The sequence below is a fragment of the Polypterus senegalus genome, chromosome 7 (genome assembly GCF_016835505.1).
Source record: "Polypterus senegalus isolate Bchr_013 chromosome 7, ASM1683550v1, whole genome shotgun sequence".
NCBI classification, from domain to species: Eukaryota; Metazoa; Chordata; class Cladistia; order Polypteriformes; family Polypteridae; genus Polypterus; species Polypterus senegalus.
The window spans coordinates 47,500,804-47,525,763 of NC_053160.1; the positions used below are offsets into that span (position 1 = coordinate 47,500,804).

Below are 24,960 nucleotides of genomic sequence, written 5' to 3' on the forward strand. Positions count from 1 at the left end.
ATAGATCTTAGAATATTACTGTACCATTCCATTTCCTAAGCCCGCTTAATCCTCAACAGGGTCACAGAGGGGATGCAGCCTATCCCTTTAAGCATAGGGCACAACGCAGGGACAAACCTGGATAAGGTGCCAGCCAGTCCATTGCAGAGTGTCCCGAAACACACACACACACACACACACACACACACTAGAGCCAATTTTTTAAGGCACCCCATCAAACCTTAAAAGTAATGTATATAGGACAGATAATAAAATACCCAGCACTCCAAAAATCTCTGAAACTGTCATTCAACCTTCTTTCCCTGTGTGATGCAAATTTCCTGCTAAAGAGTGAAATGCATCTGCTTTTGGGTGATGCTAATGCTACAAGGATTACTTACAGTCATGCAAGCACAAGATTCCCACAATCACCTCCCCCTTACACTTACACTGTCTGTGACAAGTGACCAGTTCACTGCATGGAACCATCCAGTCATCTTCAAGTAAATTTATAAATCCTTACATTTTCATTAGACAACACTGCTCTACAGAATGTCCTCCACTTCTTGCCACAATATTATTTGGTATGGTTTTGACAAAAGTATTGAATTCCCAAATGCTGTCATCATCTATGTTACACCAAAAGACTTTAAATTATATTTACTTTTTGATAACTAATTTTTTAACATTCACATTTACTAGACCAATAAATCATAGGTAAATTATACCAGTCATATAATACTGGAGTGAATAATTCCACTCAGTACATTTCGTAACCCACTACCTTTGTCTTTATTCTTTTATATATTAACTATTAGATTTCTTTACAGGATTTAAGATTTCATGAAGAGGTAGGCTTGAGGGGCAAACAGAGAATCATACACCACAAGCATATTTTCACTTGATAAACAAGCAGACATTCATCCCGATATCCTCATCATTGGAGACCCCATGCAGTTACCCCAACAAAGAAAATTTTCCTGACATCTGTGTTAAATTTTTCTTTCTAATGACAACACATACAAAGCCTAACATACTATAGGAATCCTGTCAGCATATAAATTAATACATTTTCTTTAACTTATCATATACAAAGGCAACATAATATAACACAAAAAATGTATACAAAATAATACAACCTGTAAAAAAGCAATATTATTATTAAATTGCATCAATACCTTGACTATGTTGATCCATTGGACTCTGTGGAGGCCCCATTCCAGTATGAAGTGATCTCATTCCTATTCCCTTCATTTGACCAAAGTGCATTTCTTCTCCCATTACTTTCTCATGCATGCCATCCATAGGCTAGAGCAGAAAAAGTTAAATATTTTATAAGTATGGTAATAATTTAGGCAACTGAGGGGAAAACAAAGTCCAAATCTTGGTAAAACATGAAAAAAGAAAAACATGAAAAGATTCCAGAATTTGAACACATTGAAAAAGTTAGAATATAATCATCATGTGTACCAAACACCAAAAACAGTATAGAGAAGTATACTTTATTATTACTTTACAACATAAACACACAAATGTTAAAAGCTGCAAAAAAATTACCTTGTGCATTTGGTGAATACTCTCCTGAGAGAATTCACCTGTGCCTTGGTTTGCCATTGAGTGAGTAACGCTGGGTGGCCCTGGACTTGGTCCAGTCATACTATGGACTGACCCTGGTGATGGGCCTGGTCCAGGACTGGGACCTAAAATTGGCCCTGGAGAGGGCCCTGGACCAGGAGAAGGGCCAGGATGAGGCATACCACCTGAAGGGTCTGTTGGAGTGGACATTTATTCCAAGTATCTCAAAACCTTGAAAAGAAGAAAACAGAAAAATGCACTTTTTAAACAAAATATTTCAAAACACAGTAAACGACAAAAGATGAAGATTAGTGAAATGTGTATATAGTTATACTTCACATCAAAAATTAAAAGTTATGTAAGAGTTATAAGAGTTACTGTAGGTAAGTTACAACTAAAATTTAGATTTACATTATTTAAAAAGGAAATAATAACCTAAAACAAAAATTACCAACTACTTCCTAAAAAATAATTTTTTTCTGATGTGTTTTTTTATTTTTATAGAAACATGGAGACTTTAATTTATTCAATGTCATAATGTCAGATATAATGACCTTAAACTTGTATTTGTGAAAAAACATTAAATGCATTCAATAAGTAGACTCTCTTTTCTTTCTATGAAGTTCCTCTCACAACACTAACATACTATATGTATTCCTTGTGAAACAAGATATAGTAAATGATACAATAAATTTTCAACAGAATACCAAATACACTTGCTAGTGTCCATATTTTTAAAACACTTAATAAACAAGCATCCATTAACAATGCAGCATAATCCAATTCTGGGTTACTAGTTGACTACAGCCTATCTTGGCAGCATCCACCAGGGAAGACGCATACACACACCCTCACCCTCTCACATGTGATCTATTTATATTTACTTGATCAGATATGGAATACAAGGGGAAGTATACAGAGAAACAATCAGACAGGAGTAGTGAAAGCAGACAACCTCAACACTCACACACAATAGTTAGGCTGGAGTTTGAACCCATGACTCTGGAGCTGTGTGACAGCAATGAGAACCTTTACAACTGTACTTACTACAGTGCTTGAGTAATGGTTTACATTTAGCATTATTTATACTAATAAAGCGAAACTCTGCATTAATATAAAGTTTCTAATATTTTACATATATTGAAGAGTCCTAACTTGTGACTAAAGCTGTTGGGTTAACTTCAGGGTTCCTGCGAGCATTTCCTGGATTATCTCAGAAAACAGAAACAAAAAAGTTCTTCCCATTCTAAAAACAGAAAAAAATGTTGGAGATACAATCTGCTAATGTATATGGCCTTTATTAAATGTGTCAAGGTTGTGTATCTAACCACCTTTTTTCCCCTCTTCCAAATGTGCATTGATGTAGCCCTTCAGGATCTCAGAAAATGGATGGTTGGATGAACGAATTATTGCAGATTTCATATACAGTCTAAAATATATACTCCTAATAACTTGTGTACTCATATATATATATATATATATATATATGTATGTATATATGTATATATATATATATACACACACACACATACATACATACTCACATGCACCAACACTTCATTACAGATTAAATACTTGAAGACCTAAATATGCTTAACCATAAAATTCATATACTGGTGAAAATATTACATACACCTAATTGAAGTTTTAATACAAACATAGTTTACAAATAAGACCCAACATACAGTAACATATAGCCTAAATATATATATTTACATACTAAACATAGCAAGTGATGTACTATTGATTTATCTAACACATTATTTACACACTAAAATATTGCTTAAAGGGGAGCACCCTTAAAATAATATATAAGGTCATTAACACTACATATGCTGTACTCCTAACTTAACACACACTACAAAAAACACACAATACAAAATATGACTTAATAACTTTAAACAAATTTAAGTCACATACGAAAATATTATTTATAGTCGAGTTTAAACATACTGTCTAAAATGTATACCTATTACATACACGTATAATGTACAAACATAAGTAGATCTTTATTGATAATGTCTATTATCATGATTTAATATTTCGGCTTAGAAGTTATACAGTAGTGCACCCACATCCTCTACAAAAATATGCAAGCTGCTTTACATTTTTGACTAATCTGACAATAAATGACAGAAACATGATTATCGCTAAAAATTATAATAGTGGTTTTTACCATAATCGGCTGATTATACTTTTAAAATGAACAAAATGAAATCTATATTTTTCTTAGAAAAAAGAATAAGTATAGACAATTTGCTAAAAAAAGAAAGAAAATCAAATCAAGTATTTCCGACCTAAAAAATTAAGACTTTTTTTGCGACAGGCTCATTGCACCTCGGGTCAAAGGCCTGCAGCTCCATCTGTATCGCTGTGGGGAGAAGCGTGTTCTAATTTGCATAACAATACCGATCATGCTTTTGGACAGTGATTTCTATCGTACTCACTATCCCGAGTCATTGGACTGTGAACCATGCAGCTTAACACGTTGGAAATTAAATAAATAACTGAATAAATACCTAAATTATTGCCCTGTAATGAATTTTTTTACCGCTAATAATGATTATTAGAGTTAACTTTTTCATGTGGCTTCAGATAGCCGGTGACATAAATGACCAGAATTGTACTTTTCCACGTAATCGCCAATAAAAAAATGCTTGTTTTACCCTCGCTCCCCAGGTAAAGGACACGCTGATTACATCTGTCTTAAGGCCTTTCAATCCCCCTTTCTTTCCCATCCCCTCCGCGATATTTAATCACATGTTGTTTTACCTTACATAAATAAGGAAATAACGTTTGGACCCAAAAAGACTTCACCAACAGCGCTGTACTAACAAGGAGCTCGCTGACAATCACGTTACGTTTTCACTCTAGCTCGTGTTTCCCCATCTTAACCGTGCCATGATGATGATACACAACATGTCTGTATGTTCCCTGACTTCCTGATTTTTCTTTAATAAAAAACACACCGTCCGCAGGGCCTCCACTTCCCACACTGCAAACTTCGCCCGTAAACTTTACCAAGCCGCTGGCGATTGCTTACACCACGTATGCGTTGTCATCTACAAATTCTGTTGTCGTGTCTTTAAAACGAGCGCAAAATATGTCAGTGCACTCTTCGCTATCATTTTCGATTTTCTTTTATTTTGTTATATTTTGGAAATGCCGCTGATTGGATCATGGCTTCCCCTGACTCGCTGCGTAAGTTACATTTACCTACCCAGCCCTTCTCAACTCACAATCTGAATTAAAAAGCACTGGGGGAAAAGTTCACATGCGGAATAATGTGAGCAATACAACATTCTTCTATGGGATCGGTGGAATACGACGACATATATAGAATCCCTACAATAAACTCGACGCAACTGTTAACTTCATGCGGAATACTAAGTTCAAAAAGCTACTTCTGTGACATAAATCATAACTGTCCTGCAAATAAATGCAACCCTGGTTAAAAAGTAATTGTCCGCGCACAACATAAAGGTGGAAAAAACAAGGCAGATGAACTGTTATTTACCTTTCAGATGAATATACAGAACTACAAACTGTAAAAAGAAAGCAATCTATACATAGATATGAGTACATTGACAGCCATCACAATTTCCCCTCCCCCTCATTCGCTTTGCTGACAACCAAAGATATAAAAAAGATTTCTTTTTTCGGGGTTAGGAGGCCCACGGATTGGTGCACAGAGGAGGAAGTACCGCCTTGAATTAACGAGTGATTGGTGCATTGTACTGTTCGTCTGATGTATTCTCCTTCACAGCCCTGCAATTTCTCCATAGCACTGCAGAGAAGATACTGGAACATACGTTAGTGTACTGTAAGATAAAACGCAGATATAGTCGAGTTTTACGACTAGTGAGGGTTTAATGCAAAGATAAAAGTAGTTGGAATAAGATACCATTTTTTTCTGGAATTGGTAACAACAGAATTTGAGTGTGAACAATAGTGTTAATAAAAACCAATGTGTTTGCAGTATTTAAGGCGAAGTAGTATTTTTAGTTAAAATACGTACGTGCCTTCTCCATATGGTAGTAATTTTGCCACATAAGCCCACCTTTCCTAGAAGCTTTCCTTTCGCATTTTAAAGTAGTTTTTTTTTTTAATTGTGTGATTTTTAGCATGATTGAGTTCGTGTTCAACCGCTTAACGCTGCACTTTGTAAACAATGACATAAACTTCTTTTTTGCTTTTTTAAAAAAGAAACAAGTCAGCCTTAGTAAAGATTCCCCTTTCGATTTTCAATACACCAAAAAAACAACTTAGTCCCGTAAATTATTATTGTGTAGGGTGCATGTAAATGTTGGGGATCCCCAATTTTAAGTTTCTATAACTGATAAAGATCACATAAAATGCCGAGCAATTTATGTAGGTTAGCATTTTATTTACTGTGTTTTTTTTTCTCTTCAACGAAAAGGTTTGTATTTTTTTTTTAACCTTACCGTACAGTAAAGGCTTTGGAATAATCTTTCAGGTAATGCCATTTTGGAATAAACAGTACTTGTCTTGAAGAGAAAATTATCTTTACTGTGGTATGCAGTTTTTCCCCCTTGTAATACGTTTTCTGTTCAATATCCTTCTAAAGCATTTGCTAATGTTAATGCATTACTACACAATTCTTCAGAAATATCTTTCACAGTTTTAGCACAGATCAGTTAAATGATTTAACAGTCACACAATGAGTGAAAATTGTTACATGAATGTACATGTATTTCTCCATCAAATTAAAAGTTAACAATTTGTATGTCCTGTTTTTCATTGGTGCATTTGTATAGGGGCAGCTTATTTGCACAGTGATTAGCAGTAGTGTCTCACAACCCAAGAATCCTCTGATTTCTGGACTAGGAATGCTTTGGTGTTTCTTGGTATATTCTGGTATCCACTCTCTTCCCAAACACATGCATGCTAAGTTAATTGTTCATCATAAATTAGCTTTGTGAGGGTGTGTGTGTAAGTGTGCATTCCAAAAGATTTAACATCTCATCCAGGGTTGATTCCCATCTTGTTTTCAGGGTAATATTAACAATTGTTCTTAACATTTATTTATTTGTCTGAGACCTTTATTCAACATTTATGATACAATTGGTTAAATTTCTTTTGGTTTTCCATTTGGAGCACAGGATCTTAATTCAAAAAGTGGTTTTGAAAATGGACAGATGACATTTTTGACTAATAAGCTAAACATCCTGTATCTTCTCTGTTCTGAGAATCTTTGTTTTCTGTATGTTAATTAGTTGCTTTCTTTGAAATTAGGAAAATCTAACTTGTATGAATACTTAAAAGTGTTATCTGTGTATTTGTAAATTGCCTATTGTTTAACGGTGTCGCAAGTAACTACATTTTTTAGCTGTGTTTCAAATATTCCTTTACTTCCTTTACTGCAGTGCAGAGGTGTTAAACTCAATTTTATTGAGGGCCAAGAGTAACACTTCATATACCCAACGTAGGCCAATATAAATCAACAAACAACTCCCACCACATTTTCTTTACAAACATCTCTCTGTTTGTCACATTCATATACTCTGCCTCACATCTGTCTTCTCTCTTTATCAGGTTTTTTTATTCTTCTTTTACACTACAGTGGGTTAGGAAAGATACCAGTGGCCATGGAACTGAAATCAGCATTGAGTAGAAAAAATGATGACTGCTACATGACCAGCTCTTATCATTTTTGCTGCATTAGCCAAAGCTGTAAATGACCCCTTTCTTGTTTAATAAATGATGCCAAAAAACTAGCAGCTTAATACAGATATTAGGTAAATGAATAGAAATTTGACTTAGCATTTTAGCAAGTAAAAAAAAATCTATAACATAATGGGTAGGTTAGTTGATTTATGGTAGTTCTATTTTAAAAACAGAATACCAGCTTTAAAACATAAAAAAATGATACCTTAAATTAACAAGGGTACACATGATGGCTACATTGTATGATCAGGGGTCTTGTGTAATTTTCACTAATTTCACAAATTGTTTACGGAAGTTTATGAGGCTCCTCCGACAGCATAAGAAGATGATCATCATACCGAAGAGATAGGACATTCCACGCACCTACCCGGATGGGCTGCCTCAATTGGGACCCACATGCTGCCGTGCAGTGGGTGATGTCTCAGCACCACACCAGTTCCGATCCACAACAAGCCTGACCTCATTGGCTCTCTGGTGGTTTTGACTCTCTCACGGGCTTTCCCCCAAACACTTCATAATTCAAGGAGCCTTCCTTGGGGCAGATGCAACAGAACTACTACCACGGCAAGCAGAAAGGAGTAGTGTCTAGCATTTTGGAGCTGTGTAAAGTTTTTACGGAGGCTGGAGTGCCAATCCTGCCACCAAGTTTTCCCTGCAAGTTGGTGGACAACTTGCAAGGCCAGATGCAGTTTAACATCATACCCAGGACAGATTTCGTAAACTCTGCATTTCAGTGGCGGCACTCTTTGAGGTGCACAGACCTGGGACTAGCCAGATCCAGTTGCAATGAATGATGTCTTTGTGAGAGACAATTGTATATGCATCTTCACTCTATGGTTAATTGGTTTCCGTGAGGCGACACTCCTCTAGTCATGGGTGACTTCAGTGTGACCACTGACACTGAAAGGGCTGGCTATGAGGATTTTGTTGGTCTCCTTGGGTCTGGTGACCATGGTGAAAGTGGCTCCATGTTCCTTGACTTTGCAAAAGGCCAGGGGCTGTGGATTGCTGGATCCTGGTTTCAGTGCCCTGAGTTGGACTTGGTACTCCAATACTATAGGTGCGGTGAAGGAGATGATCACATTCTTGTGGGCAGACACTGGAGGCTCCAACAGAATTGCAGGGTCTACAGAAGTGCCCAGTTTGTGAATTCTGACCAGACTTGTTTCTACTCTGAAGATAAAGCTTAGGTCCAATAGGCTCCCACCTACTAGGGGAATGAGGATGGATCTGGCCAGACTCTAAGATTAGGCTGTTACTAATGAGTTTGCACGCAGTTTCTGTGAGGAACTTGCAGACTTCGCTGTAACTGCTGATCCTAATGTGATGTGAGACCCTGATATGTTTCCAGTATTCAGGATTAAAACGGGGAACCACAGTTAACCAACCACATATAAGTGTGGTTGCATGCACTTTAATAACTTGGCTATTTACAGAAATATGCCTTCTAAAATACCATGTAAACACATATTCCACTTAGAGAAACTGAATTATTGTTCTCTGAGGAACCTTGTTAACAGATATAGGTTTAGAGTACTCCATGTGTAACCAAGTTATTTGGCCGTGCAAACCCTTAACCGGGTTACAGTTAAGGATTTTGTGTTCTGCTCATGTCTGTTGCACTTTTTCAGCTTGCACATGTGTTAGCTTCATACCAACCTCCAGAAGCCACAGGAAAGAGAAAGGAATGGGAAGTTAAACATTGTAAGGAAAACTCATCCAAATCTTCAAAAGACTTTGTTGGACACTTACCTTATCAAAAGATCTTTACTATACATTGTTCTCCTCTCCTAAAATTCAGCAGCTAAATGAATCTTAGGCTAAAGAGATTTGTAAATTTTTTTACAAAGAAGGTGACCCACTTAAAGGTTTTCCAGTGCTGTCTCTGTCCTAGTGTCTATCTAAACACAGGGAACTGCAATACAGTATCTATTACAAACTGCCTGAAGAATGGGCATGAGTTGCCTCGAAGCTTGCATATTGTAAACTTTTTAGTTAAACAATAAAAGGTGTTATTTTGCTTGACTTTTCATTGCATCCACAGTGGCTAACGCGGTACAACACCCTACCACTACAAACATACAAGACACCCAAATGTACAACTACTACATGGAACTGAAGACCTGGTGGAAGAAACGGGCACACCTGGACAGTGATATCTTCTTCTTAATGAAATGCAAAAAGGAAAATCTTATCCTGAAAGGGATCTTGATAAGGAATCTAACCATACACTCTTATAATACACAGTTTGCTAAGGAACATCGTACTAGGACATCTACAAGACTAAGAAACTACCTAATCAAAATTTTTTATAACATAGAAAAGAAGAGATCCAAGACCTCATCCTGCTCATTGGAAATAACATGCAAAATATGGTAAAGGAGCTACATCTATATTACAAAAGTATCCAGAACCTCCTTATTAATAATAATGTTTTATTTATGTAGCGCTTTCATACACTCAAGGACACTTTACAATTCAATATACACATTAACAAGACATTAGAAATTACATACAAGAAAATGAATAATACTCATTGAAGAGATGTGTTTTTAACAGGATTTTGAAATGAATAATAGATTTTTCCTTGCAAAGCCTGAGAGGAAGAGCATTCCAAATTTTAGGGGTTATCACCCTGAAACCTCTGCCATCCATAGTTACTAACCTGTATTTAGGTACAGTGAGTAAGTTAGCATCCGATGATCTTAAAGCATGAGCAGGAATGTAAGGAAGCAGCAGCTCAGACAGATAATGAGGGGCTAAACCATGAAGGGATTTAAAGGTGAGAAGAATAATTTTATATTTGATTCTTGAAAAGACTGGTAACCAATGCAAATCATAAAGGACGGGAGTGATGTGAGCAGATGATTTCGTGTGTGTAAGTAGACGAGCAGCAGAATTCTGCACATATTGTAATCTATTGATATACTTAGTCAGGAGGCCATAAAACAATGCATTTCAGTAGTCCAGATGGGTAGTGATGAAAGCATGAATCAGTGTTTTAGTATCCTTGTTAACAAAAAGAAAAATCTGCATATACTGCGAGAGAAAGCTAGACAGTTAATGGCAAAAAAACAAAGAGCAGCAGACCTGTATTGTTAATCTCTCCTCATACACTCCAAATGAAACAGAGATTTCAGTACTTACCGTACAAAGGGACAATCATTATGCCCTGCAAAGCCCATTTACAAAATCAGACTCAGCAGTGATATGGAAGAATTCTTCAGGAAACTCAGACTTAAAAAAAAATTCCACAAGAAAGAAAGCGACAACACACAGAAACCAACACAAAGCTGATACAACAACCCCACTAATAAATGTACATTTACACCAGAACCCGGCAGAAACATCAACCGAATAGTTGCTTGATTTGAAAATTCTAGGAGCTGATATGAGGACTCTGAGTTCATAGAAGGGTAGAACAAGCTACCCTTTATTCCCTTTTCCTAGTAGTGTCTCCTTTTTACCTCTCAATGGTTCCCTCACTTTTCATGGTGAAGGTGCCCTTTAGTTTTTCAGTTTTCCTAAAAGCAGCGCTTAGTCTCAGTACAAAAAGTACATCAATGTGTTTATAGCCATGGTTGGAGTGTGACAGTTAGGCTTGGAGGGGCCCAGATGAACCATTAAAAAATAATTGGATTTTTAGAGTCTCAACTGTACTACTACATATACATAGCACAACCCCTGTTAGTAGTGTACATTTGCAATATAAACTAAATCTCACAATAACATGTTTAAAATGATGAAATCACAAAAACTTTCACAAATACCGATCAAAATTATTTAATATCCATTAATCCATGTATCATTCACACCTGCAGGGTTGTGGGGCAACTGGTGCTTATCCAAGCAAGCAAGGCAAAGACAAGAACAATCCCAGGCTATGGAGCCAGTCCACCACAGGGTAAACACACACACTCGTTTCAGGAACAGTTTAGCCATACCTGTTTAGCTAACCAGCATGTCTTTGAACTGTGGGAGTAAGTCCACACTGACCCGCATGCAAACTCCATGCAGGGAGTATACTAAAAAAAAAAAGGGAAATGGTAGGTTGTTACATTTACAAAAATTTATTTACTTTATATTACATGTATTGTTTTATGTTTCACTATTGAACATACTGTAACTCGATCATGATTAATTTATTGAATCTTGTGAGATGTGCAATATACTAATTTCAGTCATTTAGGTAGAAGTCAAAATAGTTATTTTGAGTCCTCACAGGAAATTAATATGTAATTAATATGTCGTGATTTTCAAAGAAGCAACAGGTTGTGGGTTTGAGTTATTGTTGCCGGTTAAGATCAAAAGGTTAGTGAAATAAAAAAAAAAAAAAAAACAAACACACCCAAGAAATATTCAGATATTCATTTAAAACACTTAAATCACACAGACGAACGTTACTCCATTTTGTGTTTTTCCTTGTATTCTCTTTTAATCTTTTATCAAACTATGCTCACTAACTACCGTCACAAGTCAGTAAATGTACTATTAAGTTGTCTGGTATACAGTAGGTACGTTTACGTATTTGGAAAAAAAAATGTTCTGACTTTCATTACGGGTCAACTACTTTCAGCATTGCTGTTCATTAGTATTATCATAACATTTCTCAATAGAAATAAATAAAACACCCAAATACAATACAATGCAGTTGCTGAATTTGCCCGTTTGAAAATAAAAAAAAAAAAAATTATGAAAGAAGGTGCCAATTACAGCAATTTTTGCACTTTATATTTTACTAATATTAAACATTTGTTCTATAATATATACAATTACATAAATATAAATACATGTATTTTATAATAAAATACTCTATCCAAGGAGTACTTTGTGCTCATATTTAGTTATACATTGGTCATGGCATTCTCGCACAGCCAAAGAAACAGTGTTTTTGTACAACTGTTGTACATTTCAGCTTTTGAATACTAATCTTTTGGTTTGTATTGTTTTTACCAAATAAAACTATTTTTGGTATAAACAAACCTGTATATTTCTTATTAATAACTTTGAACATGAACTATACAGTAAAATGATACTGGAACAAGTATAATTGACAACCTAAAAAGGTTATAACTAAGTAACTCTTTTTAAAGAGTTTATAAAACAATTGTTAAAATATTATGCTTTATTGAATGTTCATTTAACATAATAAAATTAATTGAACAGAGAATGAACAAGTTTCATTCATTATATATAAAAATATGTTGTTTCAGGATCTATTAATTTAGTGCATTAAGCATAATTAAATTATTTTTGATAAAAACTATTTTATTTTGTGCAACCGATGTACATATTTTTAAAATTTTAATCTGACATGCCATTTTTTTCAGTGTACCTGGTGTGCGATCACTCAGATTCTTTAGTACAAACCAACTTACTTTGCAGCGTATTTGTTGATTAATAACACATTTACATTAACTGTTGCCTAAAAAAAGTGAGGAAAAAAATACCCATTATTTGAGACTTAACATGGTAACATAGTTCATAGATTTGGGGGAGGCAGACCTCCCTGGTCTCCCCTTAAACTTTGTTCATTTTTACAGCCTTATTTAAATAGGATTACTTTTGCACCAGGAGGTACCAAAGACTGACTGTCATTCACAAAGGAATTTTATTCTGTTTTTGTTTTTCTTTAAGTTTAATTTATTGGGAGGGGAAGTAGGCCATGAGGTATTTTGTTTTGATTCACGGGTCATTAGAAGAAAATAGTTTAAGAAGCACTGGTATGGTGTATGACATTTTTTGGACTCTTCCTCTATGTAGTACTTTTTATACACCTTTGTTTGTAAATTGATACCTTCCAATGCATGAAATCCCAACTGTAATCTTTGTTTAACCTTTACAACACATCCCTCCTCAATTTGGTTTGTACCAATCTGCACACCAACCACAGCTCACACTTCCAGTCGCACTTGACAGGGCTGTATGCCACACTGCACTACAGCTTTGTGAGTAGCATTTCCTTTTGGGAAGTTATCATTCAGGAGCTTTGTAAGAGTGATAGCTCTGCACATGAAGGAAATCTGATATCTTATGCTGTCTGGCCTATTATTTGAACTACCATGTAAAGTTCCACCTAACATTAGTTTTTTTTTTTTTAATTGAAGCTGTTATAATTTAAATATGATGACTGCTTCTGTTTTCACTAAGCTGCAGTATTTATTTTTTTTTACAGTGTTGCTATCCTCTCACACAAAGGCTCAAAAAAGAATGCAGGATTCACAAACCAAAAGCCAGACTTTCAACTCCACCAATCTGTACCAAACTTTTAGGCCTCACCAACTTTGAAGCCTGGTTCCAAACTCAAGAGGTAGGCTTATGATCTACACAAGCTAAAAAATGGAGCAAAGTCTTTACAAGTCACAAATGTCAAAAAAGATGGAAAAATATAAAATTCAAATATTTAGATATTTATTAAATCATTCAGAATGATTCCAAGGAAAAGACAGAGGCTAAAGCAAAAAGCAACAAAACCAAATAGGTTCACCTGAAACACAAACCTGAAGTGAACAAACCCAAGGCAAAAATCAGAGATAGTACCTTAAATCAACAGCAGGGGGTGAAAGGCCAGGAAATCCAAAAATCATCACAAAATGCCCAATCAAAAATAATGTCAAACTCCTCAATATCAAAGCAGTCATGCAAGCTGGCTATTTCTTCTTAAATATCAGTGAGGTCATGTTGCAGTAATTAGGTGGCCCGGCTCCCCTAGGCTCAACATACAGATTACAAGAAATAAAATGAAAGTAGCAATGCACCACAAAACAAACCTCATTCACAAACATGAAATTATCAGTAAGCAAAATAATATTAATCAAATCATACATCAGTAAAAATGAAACAAAATCAATAATATGTATAAAATAATATTTTAAAGACAATAGAAAGATTGATTAAACAGAAAACACACTTGAACCAAGGATTAAACATTAGACAATGACAAATAGTAGGCAATATAAAGAATTTCTTTATACTTTTTAATGTGGCAATGGCAGACCTGTAATTTAGTGTTCTCTGTTGCCCGTCTGGTTTTTAGCATTTTATTTAACGATAACTATTCATTATAATGGTATCTTTATGTTTATTATTTCTGTTTTGTTTTGGAAGGAGTGACATATAAGAATTGCTTTAGAAACAATTAATAATCCTGCGCACTGACATTTATTTGGTCTCAAGGAAAGGATGCAATTTGAATTCCTCATAATATAAAGGTTTTGAATGTCCTGCTATAATCTACATGTCCTTCTGTTCTTGTGTTAACTTGTGTATTTACTGGCAGCAGCAGAAAAAATGTAATTGAGCAGCTTAATGGTAATCACATTTTGTATTTCAAAACCACAAATGATAATTATATTTTGATGTAACATTATTATAAAAGTGCTCAGACTTATACAGTGGGCAACTAGGTTAAACAGTGATGTCAAATTTTTGCTAAAGGTGTCAGTTTCTTTCTCTGAGGGATATATTAAAATCACCTGTTGAGACAACTTTATTATAGTTCATTACTATGTCAGATACCTGGTTGCTATTTGCAAAAATAGTGGAAAACCCAAATTCAGGATTTTAAGTAATTTTGAATACCCTTCATGAGAGAGGATAGAGCGCAATGTTAGACTATTTTAGGATGTCCCATTGAATTATTGTCAGAAAAAAGCAGCTCCCATGAGCCTGTGGTTACAGAAGATTATTGAAAAAATGTTTGCATGTTTTGTAAAAATGTGTTTAATGGTTTTTAATGTCTATGCTAAATACTACTGCTAGTATCATCAAAGTAATTTAAACTTTTTTGTGTATAGAACAGGCAGTACTTGGTTTTGTCATCTATACAATTTTACGCTTTTCTTGTGACCAGTAAACAGTTTGATAATATGAAACATTGTCTGTCTATATACACGCTGAGACGCTGCTGTCAGCTGTCTCTGTAGGCTATGTAAAGTAATTGATAACCAGGTGCAACAGGCAATTACTGAGGGTAATGAAACACCTTTATTTATTTTTACTTGTCTATTAAACACTGTTGAAAACCTGAATAGTAGGGAAAACAACCAGAAACAAATAGTCACCACCATGACTGAAGAAAATAGCATTTCATTCCATTGCATATTCTGTGCATGCATTTAAGTAAATACAAATTAAATAAAATTTGATATGAAATTGGGCTAAAATAAATGGGATTTACCCCCAGGGACCACAATTCTGTCATTTTATGTTTTGTTTGTTCAAAATGCAGCACAACCGTTTAGAGTACTCCACATGGGTATCCCTCGGAGGGTGAAATGCAGGTGACAGCCAAGATCATTCAAGTGGTCAGTCCTTGCATCTCTACTCTTACTTATGTAAGTATACAAAGAATTTTTTAAAAATAGATTTAAATCTCCTGACTTCTTCACTTTTGACAGCATATTAATTGCAAATGTCTGTTATTCAATCTGTTTTGCCATATCATCCATTCTAATTCCAGATATTAGAAATGCTCTAGATAATCAAATACCATTAATGTAAACAGTATGGTGTCTCAGGTTTTACTAAAACAAGTGTGGAGAATTTATACACCCTTTAACAATATATAGGGAATTTACATGGGCATTCATCCACGAGCAGCACTTAGCCATAAATACTCTGTCTTTTGCATTAAGATTGTTCTCTGGACAGCTCAATGAACTTTAATACTTTGCTATATTTATAAAATGTTGTAGAAATGTTGCATAATTTACATAGTGGTGCATGAATCACTGTCTTGCAGCCAAGAGACATGACACTTTCCAAATGCTTCAAGAAAACCAACTTTATTTCTATCAAAAAAGGAACAGTCAGGGTATTTACTCAAATGGGAGCTACGACTTCAATACAGGTAGACACAGCAAATGAGCAGGGACAAGGCCAGTTCAGTGGCTGGGTTATAATATTCCCTGTATCACCCACTGGGCAACAGACATGTTATGTGAGGAGGCTATGAACATGCAGTTGCCTCGGAGGCGCTGCAAACCTGCATGTGCCTTCACAATGGACAAGCAACTGTCGACAAATGCGTCAATCACGTTACGGCGTGTAACACCGTTGGGGAGGGTCTCAAAAGAGCTCAATAATCTCATAACTTTATCCCAAGACAGCTTCAGCTTGACAATTTTTGACTGTCTATTACTGATAACAATTACCCTATAATTAATAACTTTAATGAAAGTAGTAGCAGTGGTAGTAGATTTTGGCAAAATAAAAAAAAGCTTAATGTTAAGTTAAACTTTAATGTTTTCTTTCCCAATGCACACACATCTAGAATTTGCATTTCTCCATTCAGTAGCAGAAATGCATTTCTCACTGTGCACAGTCACCAATGTAAAACTATTTTCAAATCCTTAAACAGCAAGGCATTTTTGTTTTCACTTTCGTTTTTTTTGAATTGTGTGTTCAATTTTATCATAAGCTTCCTCATTTGACTAATAGTAAATCTCAATTCAATATCTCTGCACAAATGCACATAATATCATATCCTTCTCTCTTCCAGTCACGCAAGTTAAATATTTTTACATGAATCTGGAAAAACAATCAGAATGCCATGCTTTAATAGAAGAATCAAAATTAGTGTTAGCTGAATGTGAAAGCAGACCAAATTCCTCCACTTACTTTATTATTGATCTTGTCCTAGATGTTTCTTCTGTAGATCTGAAACCCACCCCTTGTCCCTTGAGTTTGACCTCTGGATAGCAGTTATAAATATCTTTTATATTGGGCTACTTTTTAAAACATTAAATACAATGAGCTGTGTTTGCTGTATATTTCCACCTGCCCAGAGTCAGGAAATCTTGTAACATTAGGTTTATATATACATATAAATGTGCAGACAGCTGCTTGTGTGCATCATGTGGTAATAACCTGGTGACACAGTCAATTGTAAGAAACATTGAACCATCTGTATTTGTTTTATGTGAGGACACTGCAACAGTGAAAAAGTAGCGAAGTCTGCTTTATTAACTGCTTAAAATGCACTTCTCAGCAAAGTCTCCTTTTTGTTTTACAGCTTTCGTAACCAAAAAACAAGCCAATCTGGAAGGAGTGGAGGAGTATGAAGAGAAAGAATATATTGGATTGTTTATTTTTGAAGATAAGCCTGAGTGAATGTATTTTGTTAAATAAAAGTATTTATTTGAACCCAGACCGTTTGCCTATGTGGTTCTCTCTGGGATTTAAGGATCTGAGATGCCTCTTACAGGACACAGTTTATATGCTTATAGGTCATTATTGTCTATAGAAACATAATATAACAATACTATAATAAATTACTTGATTGATGTATATGCTGTAAATAAAAAATTGTAAGTTTCTTTAAAATTAGAGATTGAGTCTGGATACAAGCTAAATTTAACCTCTTTAAGAAGGTGAAAATATATAGAAAAAAGCAGGAGGATTTGTAACTTCTTGTGTTTGAGCTTTTATTTATTTACATTTTTCTTGTTTAATATTGTTTGCCAAATTTGCTTTAATACAGAATGGTGTCTAGCAGGTGTAGACAAAGTCATTCCTGGAGGGCTACAGTGGATACAGGGTTTTGTTCCAACCCAATTGCTTAAGTAGAAACCAGTCTCAAACCTTATTAATTTTATGTCACGTTATTCGGCAATGTAATGTTGTTATATTGTAGAACTTTTTCCTTTCCAATGAAATCATCCAAATGATTTGAAGCCTAAACTGGATGATTTGCAGTCTGTCACATTTTCACATGTTTTATTCATCCAAATAATGCATGATGAATCCACACAGGTGTAAATGGAAACTGCTGGCTCTTTTGTCATTTGCATCTTATTGCTAATAAGGGGCCATTAAAAACACTGAATGCAGCTGTTTATGACTGAAATAAGCAATTAAGGGTGGGGAACCTTAACAATTGAAACCAGTAAAATGACACAGAAGAGTGTCACTTGAGCAATAAGTGTTTCATTAGCAATAATTGACTTCCCATTAAGAAACTGGGTTGGAACCAATACCTGTAGCCACTGCAGCCCACCAGGACCAACATTGCCTACCCCTGGTTTATAATATACAGTATATAGGTCTTGAAAGAGGACATTAATAAACCATCCATGTGTCAGCAGTGATCTCTCTTTGATCTGCCACAAACTGAATTATTAATAAAAGACATATGAGTGAGTTTTCAAAATTTTCCTAAACTCTTTCAGACTTTCCATAAAAAAAAATCAGAATAGTTGTGCTTAAAAGTGGTTAAGACAGAGAGCAATTAGGATCTTGTCTGAAGGAGGGGACTGAGTTGCCTCAAAAGCTTGCATATTGTAATCTTTTTAGTTAGCCAATAAAAGGTGTCATTTTGCTTGACTGTTCCCTACGTTCATAATGGCGAACACGGTACAACACCCTAGTCACCAGATTAAAAGGGCTGAACAAAACCAATATAAAAAAACAAGAGTAAAACTGATAACGTTAGAAGGAAATTGCTCAAGAAACTAACAACGCTCTTTCACTTAAAACTTCCTTTATTTGATAACAAAACGCACACATTTTTTGCATACAAATGTGACTGCTATTGTATGTTGTCACATGTGCAAGCACATATTTGACACATTCCCTACCATCTCACAGCATTATCGCAATCCATTGCAAAATGTATAAAAAACTAAATGTGTTTACTGAATTGTGAGAGAACGTCAAATAAATTGGGCTTCCACAATAAGACATTAAAAACATGGAAACATTGTGAAGAATGGGGCAAAATAATAGCTGGACATAATAAAAATGGTATTGAGGAAAAGAGCCATCTTTGCAGAAGGCACAAATGCTTAACTAATAACCACACTCACTGATCAACGCAATATAAAGATATCAGCAAACAGCACGCTAATTCTGTGGAAGATATATTAGCACTTAACTTGTGTAAGCTCACTCCCTCCCAACACTGTCAGTAGCTGTTCTACAGATTAATGTCTCCTATGTGATATGTACTTCAAAAACATGTTTATTGGAAAATTTCAATCACTACTGTTAAGTGGAAAGCTCCTGTTTAATTTTTCTTACTTTTCAAACTCCAATACCTTCATGCCCTTGTCATGTGTAACATCTGCCTTTATATAATACTAAGACTGATAAAAAAATATATACTGTCTATTATACTTTTGCACCTTCAGTTAGCCAATAATATGTCTACCCATGTAAATATGTTAAATCAGCATGTATGTGTATGAAGTCCTCACATGAATATTAGTATACCACAGTAACATGTTAATTATTGCATTTTCTTTACATCAGGCTACAAAATTGATCTCTTAGAAATGACAGCTGGGTGGTATCCATAATCACATTCCAAGGTAAAGCATCGAGTAGAATAATTATTTGACATAATTCCTAAGTAATTAAACCAAGTATGTAAATTGCTCTCTTCCTTCTGAAAAAGAACACATGTGACAACAAAGTCAATATTCTAATTCTGGGTGCACATGTTATTTTTGGCCACTGAACAGCAGATGTTACGCAGACCCACAGCTAATTGAGATGCTAGCTCAGAAATAAAATGTCTCTCAGAAACAACAGGCAAACTGACTCTTATAACAGGTAATATTAGGAGGAAAGAAAGAAAAGCCTCCTCAGTTTCATCCATCCATCCATCCATCCATTATCCAACCCACTATAACCTAACTACAGGGTCACAGGGGTCTGCTGGAGCCAATCCCAGCCAACACAGGGCACAAGGCAGGAAACAAACCCCAGGCAGGGCGCTAGCCCACCGCAGGGCACACACACCCACACACCAAGCACACACTAGGGGCAATTTAGGATCGCCAATGCACCTAACCTGCATTTCACTATCAGACATTTGTTTAAGCAATGTAATGCTTATATAATGGTAATATTAGCAAAAATTAAATATCTTGAATGTGACACCTACTGTGGACTCACAAGACTAAACTACTCATAACACAGGAGAAAGATTTAGGTTTTAGGAGATAGTCTCCAGGCAGAAGCATCCTAATCTGGGTAAGAAACAGCTACTCCACCTTCTCTTGAACCCCAGGACATAAAAAACTACACTACCACTAATAGGATCGCAGCGATTGCTTCTAAAAAAAAATGAACTGGTGCATGTTTCAGTGCTTTCTCTATTTAACTTCATTTCTCTTATTATCATCTCCCCTGCAATAAAGTGTTTTTTCCCAGTTTAGGATCCTAACGCTTTTTTTACATTTCCTTTGTGTTGTTTTAACAAGATATATTACCACACATTGTTATGATTGTCTTATTGTATATCAACAGTGGCCAGACAAATTGTGGTGAAATTCCATAGACAAACCACAGATTTAAACTGGCTGGGCAGACCTGACTTAGCCACCACTGCCAACCAAGATTCAAGGGTATGGGGGGTTGCCTGGATTGAAGCTGTATCTTTAAGGCTACAGTGAAACACTTTTCCAAAGATCTTCACTGGTTTACTTGTGACCAATGGAATTGGTGTTTGATTGATTTAAAAGCAAAATGCATCTTTATCCTTGCACCTCTTCAACACCAAATATTTTAATTTTGCTGGCTTGGAGCTTATTGTTCTCCTTGCAGTGAGCCTCACAAGACCCTGCAGAATGCAATGGCCCCTGTCAATGATATATTTGACATAGAAAAGTACCCTATTTATAATAAGAAACAAAACTAGGAGCGACCAAACCTATATGTCTAAAAAGACCAAAGAGAAGCACAGAAAAAATTCTTTAAGACTCATAAAAAACAAAAGGAGAAAACTTGCAAACTAAATTGAACCTGAGAGAAACTAAACAAAAATAACACTGAGAAATAGAATATTCAGAAATAGAATAAAATATCTAATCCAGAACAAGAATCTTAATCCAGCACAAAATGAATCATTTGAAATCCCAAAAGGGACCAAAGCTAAATGGTAAGAACATTCACTCAAGAAACCTTAGACTGCTGACCTACAGAAATGAACTCTCGGGTAACACACTCTCTTTTCTAATTCTTCAGAATTAATTGATGTTAGACTTACTTGATAAGGGCATAGAGAAAGAGGATTAGGCATCTCTAGAGGCAGAAAATAATTGCCAAAATTAGTAAATATTTAGGATGAGCGGAAACAAATTAGCCTTTTAGACAACTGAAGGCTAAGTCAAAACCAAAAAAGGTTGTGAGGAAGCCAAAGGTGAAGCCAAGGCCCAGCTCTGACACACTGTGCAGGTAATTAAAGCTAAAGATTAAAATGAATATTGCAACTGATAACAGTTTTAAACAATTTCACCACTTAAGCAATATTGGCTTGACCCAAAAGTCAGGAAACATTTTGGACTAATAGTGTTAAACATTGTTCAAGATAATTTTCCGGTCCCCAAGTCAAATCATGCCCTTCCTGCCCATGGGGCCATTACCCTAGTAAATGTGATGTTAAGATCTGTCCATTTGCAAATTAGTAGCATTATGAAAGGATGGTAACCTTGTCTTTTTAATAGTTTATTTACTGTATTTAGTAGTTTCTGTTGTTTCTTGTTCAAGGTGCCTTTTTTAACTTCTCACTAACTGACAATGATGTGTTTTAGGTTTTTTCTATTTAACCTCTGCTTACCTAACCAACTAACACATCAGTGTGTTCCTAAAACAGATGCTAAAAAGTGTACTGTGTGGAAATCCTGAAAGAAAATTACTTTTGTGCACTCAACCTGATACCTCCTAGACTTCAAGGTGATAGACATAAGTGTGCAAAGAAGACATTCTGTTTAACAGTCTGGCAAAGTATAAGCAGTAATGAGGATTTTGTATGACAGAAGAGTGAAGTTCAATGTGGGGCTTATTCATATGCTTTAAAGATTGTAAGAAGACTTCAGAGACAGAATTCTCATTACCAAGACAGCAGTGAGAAACTAGACTTACTATGAAAAATGCAATTACTCTTACTATTCTTAATATGTTCAGTAATGATAATGACTTTGTTGATGGAAGGTAAAGTCTGCAGACACCTGAGACATTTTGGCAAGTATTTTTAGTTAGCCATGTAGGCAAGAATATGATACAGCTTTTTATTTAGTGTATGAACATGGAACTTGCACAAAAGATTATTCAGATGATAGCTAGGGGTATGGAATTTATAAATTGTGACCACATGAGGGCACCAGAGCCATGGAGGTCCTCCCCCAGCAGCTCTATGTATTGTACCCCAGAGATCACTACAGGCCTGCACTACCAGACTCCAACTCCCCTGCAGGCCTGCGGGTGTCAAGACTCGGACTCTGTATGAGGGATACTGCCACCTAGAATGGTGGGGGACGGACTGCTCCCCTACCAGTTTCTGTAGTCTTTGGGCATCCCAATCAGGACAGGAATAGATCCGGCCGGGACACTTTACTATTCTACTATACTAGGGTAAGGAATCCTCTTCTATCCTGGACAGGATCCCTGTCCTTCCTCTGGGGCACCTACAAAAAAAACAAAGAAACAAGAAGGGTGAGACATGTTTAAAATGTAGATATGAAGGGAACTTCACACTTAATGGACTCCACCACTAGAGTTCCACAAGGTTCACTTTTTTGGCCGTATTAATATTTACATAGAATGTTTCCTTTGTAGAATTTTATGTCTAGGCTAATTGAATCAGTTTGCTCTGACTGCATAAAAATAACCTAATTACAGTGTCTGAATTTAACAATGCTTTGATCTGTATTTACTTGCCTAGTATAGCATTTCATCTCTATGTTTAGTTTTGGCATTGCCTTTGTCTGAGGTGTAGCGGGTCCACCACTCAAGTCAAAAAGGCCACTTTTTAAATAAATAGTCGCTGTATTCGTGGCTTAGTGAGGGGGCGTGGTAGTGTGGCAGAAGCGGTTCCCGAGGGAATTTGTGATGCGGACGGTCCTCGCTTAAGTGCACAAGTGAGGAGTCGTCTGCATTCGTAATTGTTGCCGGGAGCTGCTAATTGCCACACCTGATCCACGTCCCCGTGATAAATAATAGAAGCACAAGGCGGCTAGGAAGGAGTGACAGAAAAAGTAGGGATGAAAAAAGACAGATGGAGGTTAAGTAGGGGAGTCACCAGTAAAAGAATGCACCAGGCTTTGTTTTAAAAGATTGCTTCTAGCCATTGTTTTAACCTCGTTTTTTAACCTCCACAATTCACAGCTTTAACTGGATTATTTATTTACTTTGAAGCACTGCACTATTTATTTGAAAACTGTTTTGTTGTTACTGTTTTTAATAAAAACACTTTGCACTTTTTGCACCATCCTCTTTCTTCATTGTTGTGCCTCACTGTCTAGCTCATCGGTGACATTACCGATGGTGTCGGGTTCAGAGCTCCTAGGAGCTGGATGGGAGCATGGAGCGGAACCCGCATCATCACATTGTCCCATTACTTCTAGTGACATCAAACTACAGTACACTCTTTGAACTTGACAAAATTGACTGATGCATCAGCTTAATCTAAGGTTTCATATACTCATTTTTTGCTTGCTTTAGACAAAGATGTAAGCACCTTGATCAATGAAGCACACCAGCACTTTGCTGCTCTGAAACCAATATGGAGGAATAAGAACCTTAGTCTTCATACCAAATTGAGAGTGTTTAACACAAATGTTACGTCCATGCTACTGTATGGGACAGAGATCTGGAGATGGACCAAGCATCTTGACCACAAGTTACAAGTCTTCAATAACACTTTATAACACCTGCATATGACAGATCCTGTGCAGTGGCCAGAGCTAATTTCCATCCATGAGCTCTGGCAGAGAACCTGGCAGCTGCTTATCATCAGTACCATCTAGTCGAGGTAATGGAAGTGGATTGTGCATGCCCTAGGCAAGCAGCTGGTAAACATTCCAATCCATTCCTTGGAATGGAATCCCCAGGGAATAGGGAAAAGAGGAAGACCAGTCCTGACACAAAGAAGAACCCTACAGTCAGAACTCAAGACAACAGGTCTATCCTGGGAAGACGTGAAGTGGATTGCCTAAAATAGAGAGACATGGAAAGTTACAGAAAAGGCCCTATGCTCCTTCTGGAGTGAAGGGGAATAACCAAAAACTAACTTTGCTTTATTGAACATCTGCTGTTGTTTTTTACCTTGATTCTTCAGTTTTGACATTTTCTTTTCTTATAATGTTACTGTTGACCCTGCCTTACCCTCTACTCTTCTTTGAAGCATTTGTCAATCTGATCAATATCTTCTGTGCAAGGTGGAAAGCTGGGACTCTACAGGGACAGCTTAAATCAGCAGTAATTGCTAATTATATCAATAAAGCGCTTAGGTTTTTGCATTGCATTTTTCAGAGGATTGTTTGCCCACTGTGGTTGTCAGGTGTCTTAACCAATGATATTAGACAACAGTTTCTGAAATCTAAATCGGTATCATTCCTGTAAATCAGAAGTGAATAGAAGTGAGGAATGTTTTAATTTAAACCTCAAGGGTGACATTAAAACCAATCAAGAATGACTGATGCTCCTTCTAACATTCGGAGTAGGTGCAGGGTGTTATAATATGGTCGTTTTCCCCAGTGCAAGTTGGGTGAGGCCTCTAAAAAACAAGGTAGGAAGCAGGCCAGAATCCTTTCTAGTCTGTCCAGCAGAGTCTGATCAGATCTCAGCCAGACCCTAAATACAAAGGTTCAGACAGAACATATCCAAAAATGGGGAGTTGGCAAAAATAACACAAAATGTATCAAACTATGTCAAAAAAATCCCCAGAAAGAGAAGGATAATAATTAACTTCCAATTGGTGCAAAAAGGGAAAAA

At 36.1% G+C, this 24,960-nt stretch overlaps 1 protein-coding gene across 3 annotated transcripts in view; it reads right to left on the bottom strand.

The window, feature by feature from the left end:
* smarca2 (SWI/SNF related, matrix associated, actin dependent regulator of chromatin, subfamily a, member 2) overlaps positions 1 to 5,171 on the bottom strand; it is a 151,822-nt gene extending 146,651 nt beyond the window's left edge. For 2 of the 3 annotated variants that reach the window (XM_039758580.1, XM_039758578.1), the window contains exons 1-3: positions 5,072 to 5,171; positions 1,537 to 1,785; positions 1,158 to 1,287 (exon numbers count right to left, since the gene is read on the bottom strand). In XM_039758580.1, coding sequence (XP_039614514.1) covers positions 1,158 to 1,287; positions 1,537 to 1,764 — 358 coding nt within the window. In that variant the 5' untranslated portion in view covers positions 1,765 to 1,785; positions 5,072 to 5,171. Of the gene's footprint in view, positions 1 to 1,157; positions 1,288 to 1,536; positions 1,786 to 4,326; positions 4,426 to 5,071 lie in introns of those variants that run through there. The other variant, XM_039758579.1, reaches the window with a different exon arrangement.
* Between the last annotated feature and the right edge of the window lie 19,789 nt (positions 5,172 to 24,960).